The sequence below is a fragment of the Prionailurus bengalensis genome, chromosome C1 (assembly GCF_016509475.1).
Source record: "Prionailurus bengalensis isolate Pbe53 chromosome C1, Fcat_Pben_1.1_paternal_pri, whole genome shotgun sequence".
In the NCBI taxonomy this organism is placed as follows: domain Eukaryota; kingdom Metazoa; phylum Chordata; class Mammalia; order Carnivora; family Felidae; genus Prionailurus; species Prionailurus bengalensis.
In genome coordinates this window covers 157911845-157933325 of record NC_057345.1, presented here as the reverse complement: position 1 = coordinate 157933325, position 21481 = coordinate 157911845, and the positions used below count along the sequence as shown (strand labels likewise).

Sequence of the window (21481 nt, the reverse complement as noted above, 5' to 3'; positions counted from 1 at the left end):
AGGACAGAGTTCATGTGGGGTGCGGTGGGAAATGAAGATGGAGGGAGCCAGCACCTCTCAGCCCACTGAAGTCCGTGAGGATGGATAAGATTTGGGTTTTTACAGAAGCCACCTCTGGAGCAGGGTGGGTGCTGGGCCAGAACGAAGAAGAGAGAAGTAGTGGAGAGACTGGCTGGGGGGCTGTTGTAACTGAATTGACCAAAGGCGATGAGAGTTTTCGACCAAATCGGTGACCTGGAGTCTCTTGATCATCTTGCTTTCCTTGGGTTTCTTAAAAAAGTTCAGTCTAACTTATTTTGTACGCCCCTTGGTTTTTAAGATTTTATTTCATGTTACGAGGTGCCAAACACAACACCAAGTCTCCGCGCGGTGTGTAACGGTCGTCCTTAGGTTTTCTGTGCAGCCCTCTCCTCCCACCACAGCTCCGCTGTAGCGCTTCCACGCTCTGACGTCCCTCTTACAGCCTCACCGCACTCGCTAATTCTTATCTGCTAGATTATTAAGTTGCTGAAGGTGGTATTTGCGTCTGTCGTATTCACTGCGGCATGCCTAGCACCTAGCGCGACGCCTGACAAGTAGTAGGTGCTTAATAAATATTTACAGGGAGGTTGAAAGATAAATTGGAGTAGCTGGAGGCCAGACACCTTGCCGATGATCAGTAAGAGCGCACGTTAAAATAACAGCTACGGTTAAATCACGTAAAATAGCAGTATCATTTTTAGTTCTGCTGCCTGTTTAACGAGGTACGGACTCATGAATCTGGATAGGCTCGCTGAGGGGATGTGGCACACAGACCGTCAATCATGGCCCACCTGTTGTTTAGACCTTTATTTACTCAAAGCAATTACCAATTAACAGCTGTGTATTGCAGTGGATGTGGTGATTCGGAGTTCTTTGTCAGGCACTTCTAACCAGTGTTCCACTTGAGGCTGAGGGAAAGAGCAATAACAATTTCAATAGAAAATTGCTCTGCAAAGAAATGTAGTTTATGGCCCCTGTAGACTTACGTAGTTTCTAGAGTGATGCACTTAAAAACGTTGCCTAAGTCTTATGTATCCTTTGGTTCAGTCCCTGGAAACGTTTTAATGGAGCTTCCTGGTTCCCACGCAGTGGTTTCCGATCTTTTCAAGTATGAGGACTCCTTTAAAAAAATTTTTTTTTAATGTTTATTTATTTTTGAGAGACAGAACGTGAGCAAGGGAGGGGCAGAGAGAGAGGGAGACGCAGAATCTGAAGCAGGTTCCAGGCTCTGAGCTGTCAGCACAGAGCCCGATGTGGGGCTCAAACTCACAGCTGTGAGATCAATGACCTGAGCAGAAGTCGGATGCTTAACTGACTGAGCCACCCAGGCACCCCATGAGGACTCCTTTTATTTTATTTTATTTTATTTTATTTTATTTTATTTTATTTTATTTTATTTTATTTTATTTTATTTTATTTTACTTTACTTTACTTTACTTTACTTTACTTTACTTTATTTTATTTATTTTGAATATTTATTTTTGAGACAGAGAGAGACAGAGCATGAATGGGGGAGGGTCAGAGAGAGGGACACAGAATCTGAAACAGGCTCCAGGCTCTGAGCTGTCAGCACAGAGCCCGATGTGGGGCTCAAACTCACAGCTGTGAGATCAATGACCTGAGCAGAAGTCGGATGCTTAACTGACCGAGCCACCCAGGCACCCCATGAGGACTCCTTTTATTTTATTTTATTTTATTTTATTTTATTTTATTTTATTTTATTTTATTTTATTTTATTATTTTATTTTATTATTTTATTTTATTATTTTATTTTATTTTATTTTATTTTATTTTATTTTATTTTATTTTATTTTATTTATTTAGAACGTTTATTTATTTTTGAGACAGAGAGAGACAGAGCATGAACGGGGGAGGGTCAGAGAGAGGGAGACACAGAATCTGAAACAGGCTCCAGGCTCTGAGCTGTCAGCACAGAGCCCCATGCGGGGCTTGAACTCACGGACCGTGAGATCATGACCTGAGCCGAAGTCGGACGCTTAACCGACCAAGCCACCCAGGCGCCCCAAGAGGACTCCTTTTAAACTTGCACCCTTCTCAACACAGTACTATTTGTACTTTTGGTAATCACGGCCTGAATGAATACCTCATAATATTCAGTAACGCTTCCCTCTCCCCTCCCCAGTTTTTTTTTTTTATGAAAAATTTTAAATACACAAAGGTGAAAAAAAATAGTACAGTGTCTGCTTCTGTAACACCACCTGGAAGCAGTAGTCACGAATATTTTCTGTATCTGATGTGTGTATTTATCTACATTTTATTTGCTGAACAGTTTGAAAGTGAGTAACAGACTTTAATAGTTCAGCTTGCATTCCCTGCAAATAAAAATGTGTTCCCTCATAGCCACAATACTTTTCCACACCCAAGAAAATGACCAATAATTCCCTAAAATCATCTTAATGATCTAGCCTATTCACATAGTCTCTAATTATTTCCAAATGTCTTTTGTTGTTTCTCTCCCTTCCCCTTCAAACACAGGATTTAGGCAAGGGTCTCCTGTGGCATTTGGTTTTGTTTCTTTAAGTCCCTTTTAATGTGGAACAGTCCCCTCCCTTCTCTCCTTTTCCACTTATGACACTGACTTTTTGAAGAGATCAGGCTGGTTGTCTGGCTGATTGTCTCATACTCTGGATTTATCTGATTCTGTCTGCTTGGCTGTGTGTTTTAGAAGGAACTATTTTGGAAGAAAGCTATTCTTTATGGAAGAATGCCATTTAATAAAGGTAGAAGGAATGATAGAAGTAGGAAATCAGCATTCTGCCACCTGTTAGGAAATAATCATTTAAGACAAAGATGCTGAAATTGTTAGGGGAACAGAAAATTCCTACAATGCCGAACCAAGTATTACCCAACAGAATGCTTGCCAATTGCCCTGGTGAAAACATTCCTTGACAATGGAGAGGTCTCAGGCCCGGGGGTCGTTGGTTAAACTTAGCATCACTCTCAGTGAGTTAACCTAACATCAGGTACCTCTGATGTGCCGTGGGGAGAAGTGCATGGTGTCATCTGTGAAGGATTCTTCCCCTAAATGCTTGATGCAATATAGTCAAGTTTTTAGATTTAACCTTTAGTTTATAGGAAGTACAGGATAGAGAAGCAAGTTAAATGACACCATGAGGAGCCAGACCAATCCAGTATTGCTTTTAAATGAATTTGCATTTTATGAATCACCCTCACATTTACCTTACCCCCCAGAGCCACTAGGGCGTGTGCACTGCACTTGGTGGGCAGAGAGAACTTGTCCACATGTTGCGGGCCCCTTGTGGTAACTGCTGCTCTTGGAAAATCCTAGGACACTGTAGACTATAGTTTCTTTGACAGGATCATATTGCAGCTTGCACGGCTTCTTAATAAATATAGGAATTTAGCTCACAGATGTGTCAGTCTGCCACCTTTAAGAAACACTGAATTCACTTAGTTGAAGTGTAAGGATGAAGGATGGAAAATTGATCGTGCCCTAAATATTTAACTTACAGCAATTTATGTGTTTTGCAGTAGAGTGGAAAGAACTGGAAAATCGGCACTGTTTGATTTGGTGCCAGCTTATGATTAATTTGTTTTCTGGTTTTGCTATTCCTGAAACTGGTTTTCCAGAAACATTCTGGGATTCAGTTGTTTCATCACGGCAGTGTATTTATTGAGTGGTCATTGTTTCAACTTTAATTTATTATTGATCTTTCAGGCCCACAGCAGCAGAACTTTTAAAATGCAAATTCTTCCAGAAAGCCAAGGTAACATGCTTAAAACCCCACGTAAATCTGCTATTTTGAAATCACTATGAATTTCTATGTGTGATATTTGGTGTTAAACTGTTGGGAATATTTATTTTGCAGAACAGAGAGTACCTGATTGAAAAGCTGCTTACAAGAACACCAGACATAGCCCAAAGAGCCAAAAAGGTAAGCATCAATAGTCTTTGTGACCCAGCATGGGCTCCTCCCCACCCGGGGATATGAAGCCCACAGACAAATAAGAAAAACATTGCCACATACTCAGGATGTGTTATTTAGAGGCTATCTGATTAGCAATTCCTCATATAGCTGCATTTTGCCTTTTGGCTATCTCTGGCTTGTTGTGAATGCATTTGTGGAAACAGTGTGAAACTTGAATGATTTCGTACTTTCCATTTTTCAGCTTTGCTTAAAGAAGGTCGGAGGGGAGGGGATTGTGATGAGGTATGAACATTGGAGAGGTGAAAGATCCTTGAATATCTTTCTTTTGGATTTTATAGAAGAGGGGGCAGTCATTTTGAAGCAGCTTGAAATGATGAAAACGAAAATCAAAATCTGTTTTCAATGGTTATCTTATTTTTAATCCGATTTTATTTACAAATTTAATGGTTATCTTGAGTATCTGGAATATTGGTTCTTTCCTCATCAAAGACCCTGGCCCCTCTTGTAGTTTACCTGATGTTAACTGAATTATGTTAATGATTACCTGCAAAAGTTCCCATTCTTGGTTTTAGATTTTTAAAATGGTGTGTATGTGTGAGTGTATTTATTTATGTATTTATCCAGAGTTTTATTTTTTTGTAATTACTGATTTCATTATGGTATGAAACCTAACAAAATTTAACCTCTGGTTTGGTTTAATTTGGTTTTAAAATTATGTTAGATATTTATAATTTAAAGTATTTATATAATCACAGATTTAGAAAGGAAGGTTCCTCCCCCTCCCTTTATGGTTAATAGTTATAGGGAAAGCCGATATGAATCTGAGTATATGCTCTGAAATAAAACTGGCAGAGGAATATGCGTTCGAGATTGCATCTCATCATGCCTCGCTGAAGTAACTTTGAATGTTGCATTCCAGACGTTGCCTTTCCTAAAGGCTCAGTAAGAAGTACATTTAGCGGATGCCTTAAAATTATTTGAAACAGATTTAAAAATAGATTTTAAGAAATGACCCACTCTGGGAAAGAAAAAAAAAAAAGGAGCGGGGGTGCCTGGGTAGCTCAGTTGGTTGAGCTACTACTGTCTCTTGATTTTGGCTCAGGTCATGATCCCAGGGTCGTGGACTCGAGCCCCCCATCAGGCTCCATGCCAAGCATGGAGTCTGCTTGGGATTCATTCTCTCTCTCTCTCTCTCTCTCCCTCCCTCCCTCCCTCCCTCCCTCCCTCCCTCCCTCCCCCACCACCCCCCTCCTTTGCTCGCATGCTCTCTCTCTCTCTCTCAAATAAATTAAAAAAAATAAAAAAGAAACGACCCACTCTGTGTAGGTGTGCGACTACCTCCCTGGGGCCAGCAGGATTCTCTCTGGCGTGTGGGATCTTAGCATGGGGCTTTTAAAAAAAATTTTTTTTAAGTTTATTTATTCGTTCTGAGAGAGAGAGGCCATGCACACGTGCACACACATGAGCATGGGAGGGGCAGAGTAACCGACTGAGCCACCTAGGTGGTCCCAGCATGAGGCTTTTGATCAGGCATCTAAAGTGTTGAGTTGAAAAACACTGTTAGGGAGCCATTGGCTTGTTCCATTTGTGAGGTCCTCAGAGAACATTTTTGTTGGTCTTTGCTTGTTTTCACTGTTTTTTTCTGGTCTCATCCTGTAGCTGTTCCCTCAAGAGGGAGTTTGCCAGGTGTATTTTCTCTCCAGAGCTTTATTTAGCTTCGCACCCCCCAGTCCCTCCCTGTCAGGTGGCCTGCCGGCCTCTCAGGTACAGTGGTTTTCCTCCCCTCCCAAACCTAATCTTCTTGTGTTCTGTGTTTCTGCCTGAGTTACCCAACCTCAGGACACTGGGATTATTTTTGTGTTTGGGACCTCCCTTTTCCCTGTCCTCCCTGTCTTCCTCCTTTCTATTCCTTCTTAGATGTTACCACAGGATTAACTTTCTGATCGTGTCACCTAATTGCTTAAAAGTGGTTCCCAAAATTAAAGATAACTCCAAGAGCAAATAAGTGAAAAATAAAGTTCCTATCAAATAGAGGCCGCCAACCTCCTTAGCCTCGAATTTATGGCACCCTTTCAACATCCAGCCTCACATTCTAAACTCCAGCTCAAGTCAACCACCTGTAGTTCTCACTCTGTCTACTTTCCTCACTAACATATGCTTTCCTTTGAGAGTCTGTCATTTGGGAAAAGTGAAGAAACTCTCCAGGCTCTGGCTTTATTTTCTTTCTTTTAAAAAAATATTTAAGTTATCTATTACATGTTAGTGTTCTTTGCATTCCACATCCCATTTTGCATGTATCGTAAACAGTAAGCAGCTAGAGTTTGGGGACCTGTGATATTTCAAGCATGTCTTCTGCCATTTACTTATTTCTGGGTTTTAGACTTAACTCTCAGGCTTGTTTTGTTATCCATCCCTTCAGGTGGAAAGTGGCTGCCCATCTTGGAGTCAGAGAAGTGTAAAGGGAGAATATGTTAGTTCTTTAAACATCATATAGAAAAGAGAGTGTGGGGCGCCTGGGTGGCTCAGTCGTTTGGTGTCCGACTTGGGCTTGTGTCATGATCTCACGGCTTGTGAGTCCGGGCCCCACGTCAGGCTCTGTGCTGACAGCCCAAACAAAGCCTGGAGCCTGCTTCAGATTCTGTGTCTCCCCCTCTCTGCCCCTTCCCCAGCTCACACTCTGTCTGTGTCTGTCTGTCTGTCTGTCTGAAAAATAAACATTAAAAAAATTTTTTAAAAAAGTGGCCCATAGTAATGTTATTCTTGCTCTCTAGCTTCATCAAGTCTGCTGTTTTCATGTTGCAATTCTCATTTTAAAGTTTATTTATCCATTTTGAGAGAGAGGGAGAGGGAAAGAGAGAGTGTGCATGCAGGCAGAGAGAGAGGGAGAGAGAGAATACTAAGCAGACTCCAAGCTGTCAGCACAGATCCTGATGTGGGGCTTGATCTCATGAAGTGTGAGATCATGACCTGAACTGAAATCAAGAGTTGGTTGTTTAACCGACTAAGCCACCCAGCCACCCCTATTAATTCTCATTTTAAATTGCACCTTGGTTATTAGCTACACTCCTCTCCTTGCCCATAGGCTCCATGGCAGGTATGCTGACCAGAACATCGATCACAGTGCGTGTCTTGCTCATATCAAGTGCCCACAAATGTTTGCTAACTCAGTGAACACATATGCTTGAGTGTACCAAGGAAAGGCCATTTTTTTTTTTTTTATTCACCTAAAATGCTTGACATACACTTGTTCCTAGGATTCCCGTTAATAGCAGACAAACCTCCCTCTCTCCTTGGTGTGCATGATGTTGGTAAGGGACGATGCTGTTCCTTATTTGAAACTTATCCTGCAGCCTTGGCCGCTTGGAAGTAAATATTATTTTAATCACCATGAGCATTGAAAACCTTTGTTGTAGGATGTCTTTGCTTGTCTTAGGTTCTTATAGTGTTTATGTATATCCAGTGTAAAAGTTGGTATGGGAGAGTTTTTCGTGTTGTGTCATCCATTTTTGGACTTCTCTTTATTGACATTCACTCAGCTGCTTATTTTCCTGGTTGATCATGTTCTAGTTTCCTGGTGTAGATTTGTTCCTCAGAGGCTACTTGTTGCTGTTGGTCCTTTGGTTTTTGTCTCCTCAATTTGTTGTTTAAAAAATAGAAAAAACATGGGGAGCCTGGGTGGCTCAGTCGGTTGAGCATCTGCCTTTGGCTCAGGTCATGATCTCACAGTTTGTGAGTTCGAGCCCTGCATCGGGCTCTGTGCTGACAGCTCGGAGCCTGGAGCCTGCTTTGGATTCTGTGTCTCCCTCTCTCTCTGCCCCTCCCCCACTCGTGCTCTGTCTCTCTGTCTCTCTCTCAAAAATAAATAAACGTTATTTTTTTTTTAAATAGAAACAGAGAATCCATTGATATTACCAGTGTTTACATGGAAACTGGGCCTGTTGACCAAGTTCTGGACATTGAGGCAACCTGTGTTGATTTGAAATTTGTTATCATAAACAACAGTTTCTGCTTCTCCTCCCTAATAGTAGCAAAAATTAAGAGATATTTTTAAATATGTGGTTTTTTTAAAACATGAATAGTTCTCATATTTAAAAGAGAAAGGGGCCAGTTGTAGCTGTTCTCACAGAGCCCACCAGCGCTGTCCTTTGGCACTAGAGAGGTAGAGGCCTGTCACATTCACGTTTGACCAGAATGTGAAGCATTAGTCGGGGGCCATGGGTAGGTGATCTTGTCTTCATCCTGAGTGATTCCTCTAAATCAAAAAGAAAAAAAAATCAGTGTGGCTTTCCTGGTAATTTAGTGACATAAAATGATTATGTGTGTGTGTGGTCATTGCTGAAATTAGGGATATTTGTTTTTATCCTGCAGGCATAGTATTTGGTCCATTTGGGGCTCTTTTTTGCTGACAGACAGTGTTGCTTAGGGATCATCTTGATTTTTGTTTACCCTAATTTTTCTCTGAAATGGAAATTCTGTCTGACTTCAGGCATGTGGTGAAGGGTAATGAGAGATTTGGGGTTCCTGGACCACAAGATAGTCTGTGAATTCTAAATGAGAATGTACTAATAATGACCCATGAGAACAAGGTTAAGTACACCTATAATTTCTTTTCAACTCTTCACCTATCCTTGTGCATGAGAAGAAAAGGCCTCATAGCCATTAACTCCTTCTCATGTGACTTTTTAGGGGCTTGTCTCCAGCCATCTTTAGGGGTTTGAATGCTTGAACGTGAGGTGTTCCACTGTGTGGGGAAGAGTGTACATCCTTCTGCCAGAAATGAATCTGATGCTTAGGGCTGTGTGCATTTTCTGTAGGACCATCTAAGTGTCAGAGTTGGTTTGTGTCTCTGCTTTATGTTAGTGATGTGAACATTGACTCACACCTTCTGTAGCTAAAACCCACTGATGGCAGGAGAGGGGCAAAGAGTTAGTAGCTCTACAGATAACTAGATGCCAACTGCTTAACCAGAAAGCATATTGGCCAGAGAAGGGATGAAGTCGGGGAAGCGCCAAACACTGTTGTTTCTGTGGCAGTTGCCGTGTTTTCATGGGAAGAGGAATCACTGGAGGGTTTTTATTGGAATTTTCTCAATTTTGAAATTGAGAAGTTACAAATGATTAGTCGCTGTCGGAAGGAAAGACATGTATCACTGTTGCATTTGGATGGAACGATTATGGATTGAAAAAAGTAGTGTGGTATTTGTGGGTCCCAGAATTTCTTGTATCAGGCTGTAAGTTGGGCTTCATATTAAGGACCCGGGGAGTTGACTTCATCTGATCCTCCCATGTGCTTAGAAATAAATGGGTAGGAATTGTTACAGTTCATACTTATTTAATACTTAATGTGTGTTCATGATTTGTCCTTCCTGGTTTTACTTGTCATTTTGAAATCACTTTGGGCTTAGAAAAATTTACAAAAATAGCACAAAAATTTTCTGTATTTTCTGTCTCTCTTTTGAAACATTTCAGAGTTATAGACATCATGCCCTTTATCTTTAAATATTACTTCAGTGAACATTCCCTCAAAACAAGGGCATTCTCTTACAGAACGGTATAATTATCAAAATCAGGAAGCTAACATTGACACAGTGCTATTACTTAATGTTCAGGTCTTATACAGATTTTGCCAGTTTTGCCACTGGTCATGTATCTGGCCCAGGGTCCAGTCCAGAATTGTATAGTTGTTGTCTACCTTTGTCTCCTTTCTTCTGGAATACACTTTACTTTTTAAAAAAAATTTTTTTTTTCTTTCAACATTTATTTTTTTGGGGACAGAGAGAGACAGAGCATGAATGGGGGAGGGGCAGAGAGAGAGGGAGACACAGAATCAGAAACAGGCTCCAGGCTCCGAGCCATCAGCCCAGAGCCCGACGCGGGGCTCGAACTCACGGACCGCGAGATCGTGACCTGGCTGAAGTCGGACGCTTAACCGACTGCGCCACCCAGGCGCCCCTGGAATACACTTTACTTTTACTGACAGTCACACTTTTGAAGAATACAGACCATTTATTGGGTAGAATGGCACTCAGTTGGGTTTTTTTCTGCTGTTTCTTTGTGATTACCTTCAGTTTATGCATTTTTTTTCCAGAAATACCTTGGAATGATGCTGTGTTCTTCTCAGCATAGCATGTTGAGAGTCACATGATGCCGGTTTATGCCGGTTTATTCCTTTACTGGTGATGTTAACTTTGGTCACACGTTTAAGGTGGCGCCTGCCAGCTTCTTCACTGTAATAAACACAATCACTTCTTAATAGGAGAAATAACTTTTTTTTTCATTATATTAAACATTAAAAGGTAAAGTGAACATACTTACTGTACAGGGTCCTTAGCCTTTTTTCAAGGAAACCTTTATGCTTTATGCCACTGTGGTTGTACATTCATAGGATATTAATGGTAAGAATTCCCTGTGATTTCTAACCAATGTTTTGCATAAGGAACACTTGACTAGAGTGTGATGTTTAGATTTAGCTAGGGAGTAGGAATGGTGTCTGGTCTGGAAGCAGCAGTAGCTGGATCTTTGTCCTTCACTGGGTGAGCTGGCTCATCTCTCTGAGCCCAGTGTGTCAAATGGAGCCAAGGACACTTACTGTGTGTTGCCGTGACGATGAGAGACGATCTGTGCAGGATGTCTAGCACTGTGTTTGACACGTCGTGAGTGCTCAGTCCAACACAGGCTGCCGTGACTATCTTGTAAATAAGGAATGATTATTGTGGCTACATAGGTGGAAAATTTAGAAGTAGGCAGTGAAATAGGGAGCAAGGGGAGTCCTGGGAGTTGGGCAGGTGAAGTGGGTGATGAAGGTTGTTTCTTTTGCTGTTGGTCTGGATGGGATGGAGAAGAAGCCCATGGAAAAGTAAAGAAAGAAGGAGAAGGACAACAACCATTATTTCATTGCTGTTGCCTATTCACATCTTCATGTTTTCTTTTCTGCCCCAGCGAGGTGCTGGCAGTGGGCAAAAGCCAGCAAATTTACTGCAGCCAATCCTCTCTACCATGAGAAAGAAGCACTGTGTGCATTTGTGTGTGTGTGTGTGTGTGTGTGTGAGAAGACCAAAGAATATTGAGAATCAAATACAGCTGATACTCATTTACAGCTTTTAGATCGCTTCTGCGTATGCTTCCTTATGTATTCTAAACAACATGCCTGAAAACAGGTTGGGCAGCTATTATCATTACACTTTGCAGTTGAAAGTGTGAGAGGTGAACTGACTTGTCCGAAGTCACACGGCTAATTAGAGGCAGTTCTTATTTCTGGTTCTGTGCTCTTTCCACCAAATCATACCTCAGAAGGAAGAAGAGAAGCGAGAGGGTAGAAAGGAAACATAGATGGAGAAGGTGGGCAGTGTGAGAGGGTCTAAGTAGGAAAAGGGGAGGTGCCTTTGTCATTCTCCCCAGCAGGTAGTCTTCCATGTGGCAATGTAACACATGCCATTCTTGGGCACCAGGAGATGCTGTAAACATCATTGTAGGACTCTGAAGCTTGCCAGGGTTTCAGCAGATGTGGGGGGTGTAAGGTGATAAGTGGGCTTTGGAGATTCTGAAGGGAAGAGAGTTGGCTAGTGGGAGTTTGATAGCATCAACAGTTGTCACAGCCTGCCAGAAGCTCAGCTTCTCATTCATGAAACGGGGAAAGTAATGAAAGTAACGATACCTACGTGTGTTTTTCAGGTACGGCGTAGGAAGCGTGTGACACAGGGGTTGGTTGGCACAAAATGATAAATGGCACTAGTTATAATCATAGTGAGTTTTATTATTATAATCACACATATTGCTTTATTATTACAGTTTTATTATTATAATGTCATTATTGTTTTTGTAACGTTTTTGATTGCCGTACTGCGGGTACCACTGCTGCTGTTCTCGTTTCTGCAGCTGCTGTAATGGCTGCTGACGTTACAACCATGCTACCAGTAATGGGCACTGAGGTGCAAGTAGATAAAGGACACAGCCCAGGCAGTGAAACTCCCCTTTCAGTGGGGAACACGGTGTAGGCAGCACAAGACGTACTCAAAGAGTAGCAGAGAATAGATGCCTTAGGATGTGGGCGCGGAATATGCACTGCCAGAGTGAGAGAGGTTGTGGAGCTGGTGGATGCAGGAACATGGGGAGAGGAGAGCGAGGAATCCACACATATTGTGTACCTTCATGCACCACGCTAGGCTCTTGGCTTACATTTATGTCAATCACTGATGCCTTGTAGTAACCAGTGAAGTCCTGAGTGACAGGACAGATAGGTGATTAAGAGTGGTTGAAAAAGGGTATACATATGTTGAAGTATGAGTGTAAAAGAGCATAAATATCGCCTGGTTTGTGATCGTTCAGTGTGTAGACCTGAAAATTAAGACCCAGATTGGACCTTGACTGAGTTGTCATACAGTGGCAGTCCAAAGCCAGCCAGCTTCCCAGTTTGCTACCATTTAGACTCTTCTTTTCGTCAGTAAAGAGGGAGAATGATTCTGAGTTTCTACAAAATTGCTTTTTTTAATCTCCTGGAATATTATAGCTAATTCATAAGATATTGAAGGTTATATATTATCAAGAAACCAGAGAATAAATACTGTAAGGTGATTTCAAACGCTTGATGGATGGATTTTAATTTTGTTCCAAGTCTTTCCAGTAGAGGGCAGTGAAGGGCTTTAGTTCTGTGTGGCTGTTGCAGGCAAACTGAGCAAAAGTTTTTGGTTTTGTTGAAGGTCTCAGACTTGGAGTAGAAGAATCAAAGGATGTTAGGTACCTACTGAGCCATGAGTTCCAGACACCTTAGTCAATTGGAGTGTTTTGTTTTGTTTTTTGTTTTACTGGACAGGGGGTTGAAGGGCGAAGGTTTAAATACTTCTTATTACCATTTTCATTTAAAATTACATTTCTATTAACAGATCAAAGTAACCTAACTTTTGTATTTTACGTAATTCGTGTCAAAAACAAAAAACATTCAATTTTGACTGCAGGATTAAGATCTTCCAGTATTTTACAGTTTAACTTAGTACAGTTCTGGGTAGTTGCAAACTGTTTCTAGAAAGTTCCTTGGTTCCTGCAGTTCTCCTTAAAGCCAGATAAATAGAGGGAACAAGGAGTCAAAGCATACGGTAACTGTGAAGGAGAAATGAACAGACCTCTTTTAACTATCATCATGTATTTTGGATTTAACAGAAAATACTGCTCTTGATTCAGGTCAGCCTGATGGTGCATGTTCTCTTATTACTTTTGATTCTTTTCCCCTTGTTTAAAAAACAACCAGACATATTGGTAGTATATCTTACTGAGGAGCTCACGTCCTCAAAGGGAGGAGGACTGTGGTGGTTGAGGATGTTATTTTTCCTACTTTAATACTGAGAAAAGTTGTCCAGAGAGGTTAAAATTATTGTCTTAACTGGGTCCGTAACTGAGACAGATATCCCTGAGAGTGTAAGCTCATTAATATTTGCATTATTTTTACATTTTAAATGCATTTTAGTTCAGAATGTAGAGTTCATTTGCTCAGAAAAGTGCTTTTGGTCACTAGGGGGTGCTATCAGAATAGCTCATTTAGGAACCTGTAGTCAGGAATTGTTCACTAGTCTATAGAAACCCTGCAGTTATAGATTTCTTCCTTTGGCATCATGCCTGTAAGGAGCTTGGGTTGTGTTTGTGTTGGGGGTGAATTAGGCAGAGGTGAGGGTAGAGGGAAGAACAAAGGGAAAAAGCATCATAATTTACTTTCAGTTCTGTTGACAAATTGAGTTAAAAACTGTATATATTTTGGGCAAGTGGCCTCTTTCTGGTGACATTGACTTAGAAAAAGAAAGGATCCATGGAGGAAATTGTGCTTTGCCAATCCTGGCAGCCCCAGTCACAGGGAACATCTGTATTTTAAGATTGAGGTGTCTTTTTTTTTTTTTTTTTTTAATTTTTTTTCAACGTTTATTTATTTTTGGGACAGAGAGAGACAGAGCATGAACGGGGGAGGGGCAGAGAGAGAGGGAGACACAGAATCAGAAACAGGCTCCAGGCTCTGAGCCATCAGCCCAGAGCCCGACGCGGGGCTCGAACCCACGGACCGCAAGATCGTGACCTGGCTGAAGTCGGATGCTTAACCGACTGCGCCACCCAGGCGCCCCGAGGTGTCTTTTAAAGACACCAATTGCTTAAGAGAGTTTTTAAAACTTTTACAGATCTTGGAGACCAAGTTTTGGAAATTTAAAAATAATGACATACATTCTGAGAATATTGTAAAAGAGACTGTACAACTTTAGTGTGTGGAGAATGGATTGTTTCCTTTTACTGGAAATGAGTAGACAGAATCAGTGGCCCAATTTCACATCCAGTTAGATTTTTGACATCTGCGTGTTCACATGCATTTTGTGCTTCATTTTTACCTTTGGGAAATTTGCTAACTTTTTCCAAAGATTGAGTGCATCAGGTAACTTTGAAACTTAATTGGCATACATGGTGGCTGAGAGAAGTCCCTGACTGCCCGCTCATCTAGGGCTCGCTGAGCATCACTGATAATGTACGAGGTACTGACTCCTATTAAGGCGGTTTGCCTTTTATTCACCTTTACAGCTCACTCTAATACTAGCATACCATTTCTTTTAAAAAGTAGATGAACCATGAAGAATGGAAAGGAATTTGGAATTTGGCTCTAGTTGCAACAACACAAGTATAAAAAGTTAACAGATGCTTTTTTGATCTTGTCAAAACCCTAATGTGATTGCACCTTCTTTCTGGTTTCGAACCATTCAATGGCTTCTTGTCAATTATAGGGTAAGTTCCCACTTCTGCCACTGATGGGATGAGGTCCGCTCTCTTGTAGGACGAGGACCATACAAGGCTCCCTGTGTCTGGACAGCTCTCCAGCCTCTCCTTCGGCCACTTGCCACCTCACCCTTGACGCATCCTTACAGACTCACTGCTTCAGGTTTTCTACCAGTGCACTTCTGAAATCCCACATGTGTTTTCTGTGGAGGTACATGTACTGGTCCCTCTGTTTAAGAGGCTTCTCCCTGAATTTGTATCTTTCCGAATTTAGCACCTGTTGTTTGAAGCTTTCTCATCCCATTCCCCCTACCCCACCCCAGCATCCAGATGTTTCATCAGTCTTTTCATCGGTGCCGCTTCTGTACCTGGGGCATCATCCCCCGGTTGCCCTTACCGCCGTTTGCTGTGACTTTCCTCACGCATTTGCCTTCTGTACCAGACTGACCTTGCTGGGGTGCAGGAATAGTGTCATTTTGTTCCTGTGTCCCCAGTACCCAGGACAGTATCTCAGTCCATCTGGAATTGAAGTTCAGGAAGCGAGATTGCAGTCACGATGATGGCTTTTATAGGAGTTGATGTGAGAGCATGAGGGGGAGGCCAAGCTAATCTTTTAGCTTTAAAGGAGAATAGTTTTGAAGTTTTTTAGCTGGTGCTATCTTCTTGTATTTTAGGATCAAGACTCAGAGATTATCTGCTTTTTTTTTTTTTTTAACGTTTATTTATTTTTGAGAGAGAGAGACAGAGCATGAATAGGGGAGGGTCAGAGAGAGGGAGACACAGAATCGGAAACAGGCTCCAGGCTCTGAGCTGTCAGCACAGAGCCCGACACGGGGCTCGAACTCACGGACCGCGAGATCATGACCTGAGACGAAGTCGGCCGCTTAACCGACTGAGCCACCCAGGCGCCCCAGAGATTATCTGCTTTTAGTAGAACATCCTTTGCCATCTCCCACTTGCTGAGAGTCTTGGATGAGCCAGTTAGCTTGACTCACCTTTGCCACTTTATCATGAAGTGGAATGGTTAGATTTTATTATCGAACACTTATGCACCCTCCACTTTGAGTTATTTGCCAGCATAAGTTTAGTCCCTAGCCTTTAGCATGTTCTATGTTATTATTTTCTTTTCCCAGCCAGGGATGTACATAAGTTTTCCCATCTTTGGAAGCCATGTCTAATTAGGAAAATATTTTGAAACTAGACTTAAATTAGTTTTCAGGACTCTCTACTACTTTTGGATTACCTGTTATGTATCCCTGCATTTAAGGGAAACCATTTAAACTTAACTCTTTGGATCATGATCCTGAAATCTTTAAAGTGAATATGACATTTTGGAGAAGGGGAGGTGATAGAGATAGAAAGTAATGGAACTTTTGTGCGTATTGGGAAAGGAACACGTTTTATCCTCCTTCCTCCCTGCCCTCTCACACTGGTCATTCATGGTGTGGTGAGGCCAGCAGAGGGCATGGTACACATGCGTTAAAAATCCAGTGCTCCCAGGGGCACCTGGGTGGCTCAGTTGGTTGAGCTCCTGACTTTGGCCCAGGGCATGATCTCACAGTTCGTGAGTTTGAGCCCCCCATTGGGCTTTGTGCTGACAGCATGGAGCCTGGAGCCTGCGTCAGGTTGTCTTTCTCTCTCTGTCTCTCTCTTTCTCTGCCCCACTTCTGCTCATGTTCTCTCTCTCTCCAAAATAAATAAACATTAAAAAAACAACAACAAAAAAAAAACCAACAGTGTTCCTGGGGGAGGGGGGAGGGTTGTGCTTGTTTTATGTTAATTAAATTTGATTGATAGAATAAAGATGCATTGTTTTATTGTGTTTTTTTTTAAAAAGGCCAGAATACATGTATTTTGTAATTTCTTTTTACTTTGAAATTAAGTAGTTTTAAAACAAATTAAAACTCAAGAGCTCAGTTAAAGTTGTACTTTGATACAGGATTTTCTAGACTCCCCATTAAATTACTTCTCACAAATTCAAATACTCATTTAGAAGAGCATATAATAACTTTTAATTGTTTTTCTCACATATGGAAAGGAAAGAAGTCATTGTACAACTTATGAAATAGTAATAGAGCTAAGAAATTCAAATAACAGTCTTTAATCCAAATTTAAAAGGCCATTTGAAATTGTTTTGGCTGTGTTGCATCCACTTTGTTAGCTGATGAGTTCGGTTAGTGAGGAACCGGGAGGGTCCTGTGTTATCCAGGCTGGAAGGGCTCCCTCGGTGGATAAGGGCAAAGTGCTGAGAGGTGGGCTTTTCTCTGTGACTTTGTGGAAAGTGGTAGGAGGTAGGAAGAGGAAAGTGAGAGACGAAGCCTAGAAAGAGGTGGAAAAGGCCCAAAAGGAAATGGAAATCTTGGTCAGGAAGATGGGATCCACAAAAGTCTGTGCTGAAAGGTAAGTCTAAGCGTGGGTGCTTCAGACAGGCCCCAGCTAGACCCTGGCTCTGCCACTTGCTTACAGAGTGACCTGGGGCATTAGCTAACCACCCCCACCCTGCCTGGCCTCATCTGTGAAATGCAGATGATTCAGTGGCTTCTCATTGATCCTCTAGAGTGAAAAGTGAGTCATGAACTGGGCCTCCAGTGCTTGCCCTGGTCTACTCCTTTCCTTATCCTTAAGACTTCTCTCGGTATTCTCCACCCCCACGCCCCCATTCTCCATGTGTCTGTTTGCCCAAGGATCCTGCACAGGCTGCTTTCCTCTCTGCATAGGAAGTATCAGCCCCCTCCATCCTCAGCAGACTTCACTTTCAGGTCAAAGAGGGCTTTCTGCAGAAAGCAAAATTGGAACCGTGCTGTATTCATTGTTCTGTGACTCCCCCTGTGTTTTCATGTCCACCTGTGACATCTTTTTGTGTCAAGAAACAGAAATCTACTAAGTTAGGTTTAATGACTGTATGATGTTCTATAAGAATGACTAATCAGTTCTTTCTTGTTGGACATTTAGATTGTTTCCAATTTTTTTCACTGTTAACCATACCGAGATGAACATCATTGTGCAATGCACTGTTGCATCCAGTGTTACTTATTTTGTTAGGGTATGTTCCTGGGAATAGAATTGCTTGGTCGAAGAGTAAATGCGTTATAATTATTGATGCATATTGGCTTACTAATGTTTAAAATGGTAGGCATTGTATTTCAGATCCCGGCCTGAGTCTCAGGTCTGTCACCTGTACAATAATGTATTACTCACACACACATGCACATGCATATTCTTAGCTCAGTGCCTGGCATACAGTATTTAATATTATTATTTATTTTTGCTATTGAAATGTTATCCATATACATTTATTTTATTTTCCCTTTTTGTAGATCTTCAGTTAACTGTTTTGCAGAGAGCATCCCAGGTCTCCTGGCAGTTTTGCAACCTTGAGACTTTCAGTAGCTTTAGGAGGGATTAGAATGAACCAGTACTAAAAGCTGATCGATATGAAGCCTATTATGGAGGTCCCAGCTTGGGTTCCTGAACTCTTAGGGCCATTAAACGTACTTAGGAGAGAGCCATCGGTGGTGAAAAGTATGGGGAGCCCTACTGTTCTGCAGCGTGTTCTTAGTTAAGGAATTACTTTCAGTGTGTGAGGACGGGGCTAAGTGTGCAGTGTTATGAGGTGTTTTTGCTCAATATTCTGTCACTGCAGTCTCTGTGTCCAGAACAAATGATAAGCCAGCTGCCAGCCTGAGAAATGATCCAGCCATTTTCATCATCCCTTAGTTTATGGTTTTCGAGCACTCATTATGGAGGTCCGACGTCAGCCGTCTGTGCTGTGGCAGGCATTGGTCCTGCCCGGTGTCACAGTCAAAGGACAGCACCCAACATTTTGGGTGCTGAGCTTTTTGTTTTTATTTATTTAATTTTTAATTTTTGATTCCTATTTATTTTATTTTGTTATGTACTCGTGTCCTGGTTCAGATCCTTTATGATCTTAACCAGTTGCAGCTTTTAGAGTTGGGAGCCCCATTTTTTGTTTCTTCTTTTCCGAATCATCACATAGGATGTTTTTAAGAAGTATAACCTTGAGATTATATCCTCACTGCCCCTTGTCTGGCTTTGAACCTTGGGTGAGTCTCCCACCGTCTCTGAGACTCCATCTCCTCACCTTCCCACCTGCCGAGGGTTTTTGTGATGTTTAATGCGACAGTTTATATCAAATCCTTATGCAGCATCTGTGATATAACAGGGATTCCACTCGCGTGTTTTTTGCCTTTCCCTTTCCCTCATCGTGCCTCAGGAAATGTTCTAGAAGGAAGGAATTGTGTGTTATACAAGTGAGCCTAAGGAAGTATTTAAATGTCATGTGAGGATTGTCTTTTATTTTCTTAAGGAAATTAAAGTCTGAGGTTAGTGATTTCACCTTGTGCTTTCCTTCTTTCTTCCTGTCTCCACAGAGCCCCAGAAGCGAACCCTTGTTCTTCAAATAGAACTGTTTGTTCTTGCTCCTCCGCCAGCACTCACAGGCTTAGTCGTTTCCTTAAGGACCTCAATTTACTCAAGTTTATTTAGAACTGTGTTATTCGTTTCTGTTTTCATTGTAAGATTCCAGATTTCTTCATTTATTTATGGATTTTAAAGTTATAATTAGAAAGGCTCCCCATTTAATGTATTTTTTAACAGATATCGTTAATTTATCTGTTAGAACTGTTAAAACCCAAAATTCAGCTGAGTACGTTTGAAGACCTAATTGGCTTTATTAAGCAATTCGTGAGTCAGGCAGCTTTCCATCTAGCAAGTAGAGAGATGCTTAGGAGTTGTTATGAATGGAAGATTTTTATGGGAAAGAGGGTGGGGCAAGAGGTTATTGGCAAAATCAAAGAAAGGATTGTTTTAGGCAAGGTCACCTTCCCTTAGGGGGAAGGGCAGAGGGTCTAACTAGGTGGCTTACTTCATCTTCCTTTGCGGGATGGAGAGGACCCACGTGACAGATTACCTCATTGGTGCTGACCGGAAAATTCCCACTGCCTGGGTAAGACTGCATTTTCGAGGGAGGTTGGAACTGCGCTTAGGTTAGGCGATAGGCCCTGGTGTGGTGACTTGGTCTAAGTCACTCCATTTTGGGCCTGTGGTTTTCTTTTTAACAGAGCAAAGTAAAAGTTTTTGGAAATAAATGACCTCTGACTCAGCTCTTCTCCTGCTGACATTTTCTATAATATGATGTCATTTCTATGTGATCCCTTCTGCTTTTCTTTTAGTTACCACCTTGAGAGATATTCTTCTGTCCCCTTTCCCTGTAGAAGCTTAACACCTAGTGGTTCTGAAAATTACTGTGCAGATACCCAGGCCCCTTAACCAAAGATTCACATTCAGACTCTGTTTTTAATAAGCTGGTCACTTGGTAACGGTACAAGGGATTGAGACACACCTGGTTTGTCTCCAGATTTGGAAGGAAACCATATTGTTAAGCTCACTCTACAAAAGTGATTTACTAGTCCTGCTTTATTAGTCCTTCTGTAGGTACAGGGAAAATGCCTGTATCTCATCCACTACTTTTCTCTTTTTTCTATGGACCTTTGAGCAGTGCTCTTCCCACCTGTCTTGCCATCTATGCTCCGAACTCCACCGAAGCAGTGTCCCCCTCCTAGTTGTTGCATGTGAGGTCTGTTGTCTATGTTGTGCTGGTTGCGAGCCAGGCAGAGCTGTAGTATCTCCTTAAACCACAGCTTCTTTTTGGTATTAATAGGTCTTATATTCATTCTCAAAGTAGGCATATCTGTCTTCAGAGTGCTCTGATTTTACTAGCATTATTAGCATAGGCATATGCTAATAATTTTTACCATCCTCATAATGCTAGTGTTGGAAAACAAAATTCAAGTGGTAAACTTACAGATCCAATTGGCTTTATTCAGTGATTCATGAATCAGGCAGTATCCCACCTCCAGATGAATTATACAAAATGGAAGGCTTTTATAGGCAGGAGATGGGAAGAGGAGGTTAAAAGAGTGGATCATTTCAGGCAAGGTTACCTTCTCTTAGAGGAAGGCAGGGGTTCTTGTCACGCAGATTACCTCACTGGTGCTGATCAGCAAATTCCAGACTGACTGGTTTAAAATTCCACTCTTAGGAGAGGCTACAACTGCTGTTAATTTAGGTAGTAAGTCTTGGTTGGGGTTTAGCAGAAGTGACTTAATTTGGGGCTTATTCTTTTTAACAGGACTTTTTTTGATGCGTGATATAGGAAGGTGTGTGGCCGACTAACATTTGAGGGAGGCAGGCTGGATGAATGAGCCTTACTCGTATTCTTAGTGCAGAGTGAGAGATAAGGTGATGTGCCGTATTTGCACAGTGAGGAGGAGAGTTTCTAATGGAAACCTTCCAAAGATTAAATAGAATGGAAATAAAAATCACAAAGGACCTAAAGGTCTGGAAGAGACCCTAGCTGTCATCTCAGACAGAGCTTCCCAACCAGTGGCCAGAGTACATGGGTAGACTGTGAGTGGGTTACAGGTGAGCCACACTACTGATCTTCTCATTCCTCAGGGCAGTGGAGCAGGGCATGAGATGACTAGGGTTCTGGGGCCAGTTGCTGTGAATCCCTTTAGCAGATTATCCCAGCATGCTATATACATATTACCATTTTCTGTATGTGCCATGAGGTGCACACGTTTGTGAAATAAGCACCCAACCCCCTTGGTATTAACATTCTAAAAAAGAAATTTCATCTGGAAGTCCAGAAATTAGGATATAAGAGATTTTGAGAAAGCTTAGGAGTTCAAAGAATTCAGTTTGAAGACTACTGGTCTCTCCTCCTGGTATAGAGAGCAGATACTGAGTTCTGGGGAAATTGAATGTATTTTAATCAGTGCCCAAGACCTG

The 21481-nt window shown here is 41.7% G+C and overlaps 1 protein-coding gene across 2 annotated transcripts in view; it reads left to right on the top strand.

The window, feature by feature from the left end:
• Positions 1–21481, top strand: part of STK39 (serine/threonine kinase 39) — a 312459-nt gene that overhangs the window by 114946 nt on the left and 176032 nt on the right. For both annotated transcript variants that reach the window (XM_043576954.1, XM_043576955.1), the window contains exons 9-10: positions 3722–3770; positions 3873–3938. In XM_043576954.1, the coding sequence (XP_043432889.1) occupies positions 3722–3770; positions 3873–3938 (115 nt within the window). The remainder of the gene's footprint in view (positions 1–3721; positions 3771–3872; positions 3939–21481) is intronic.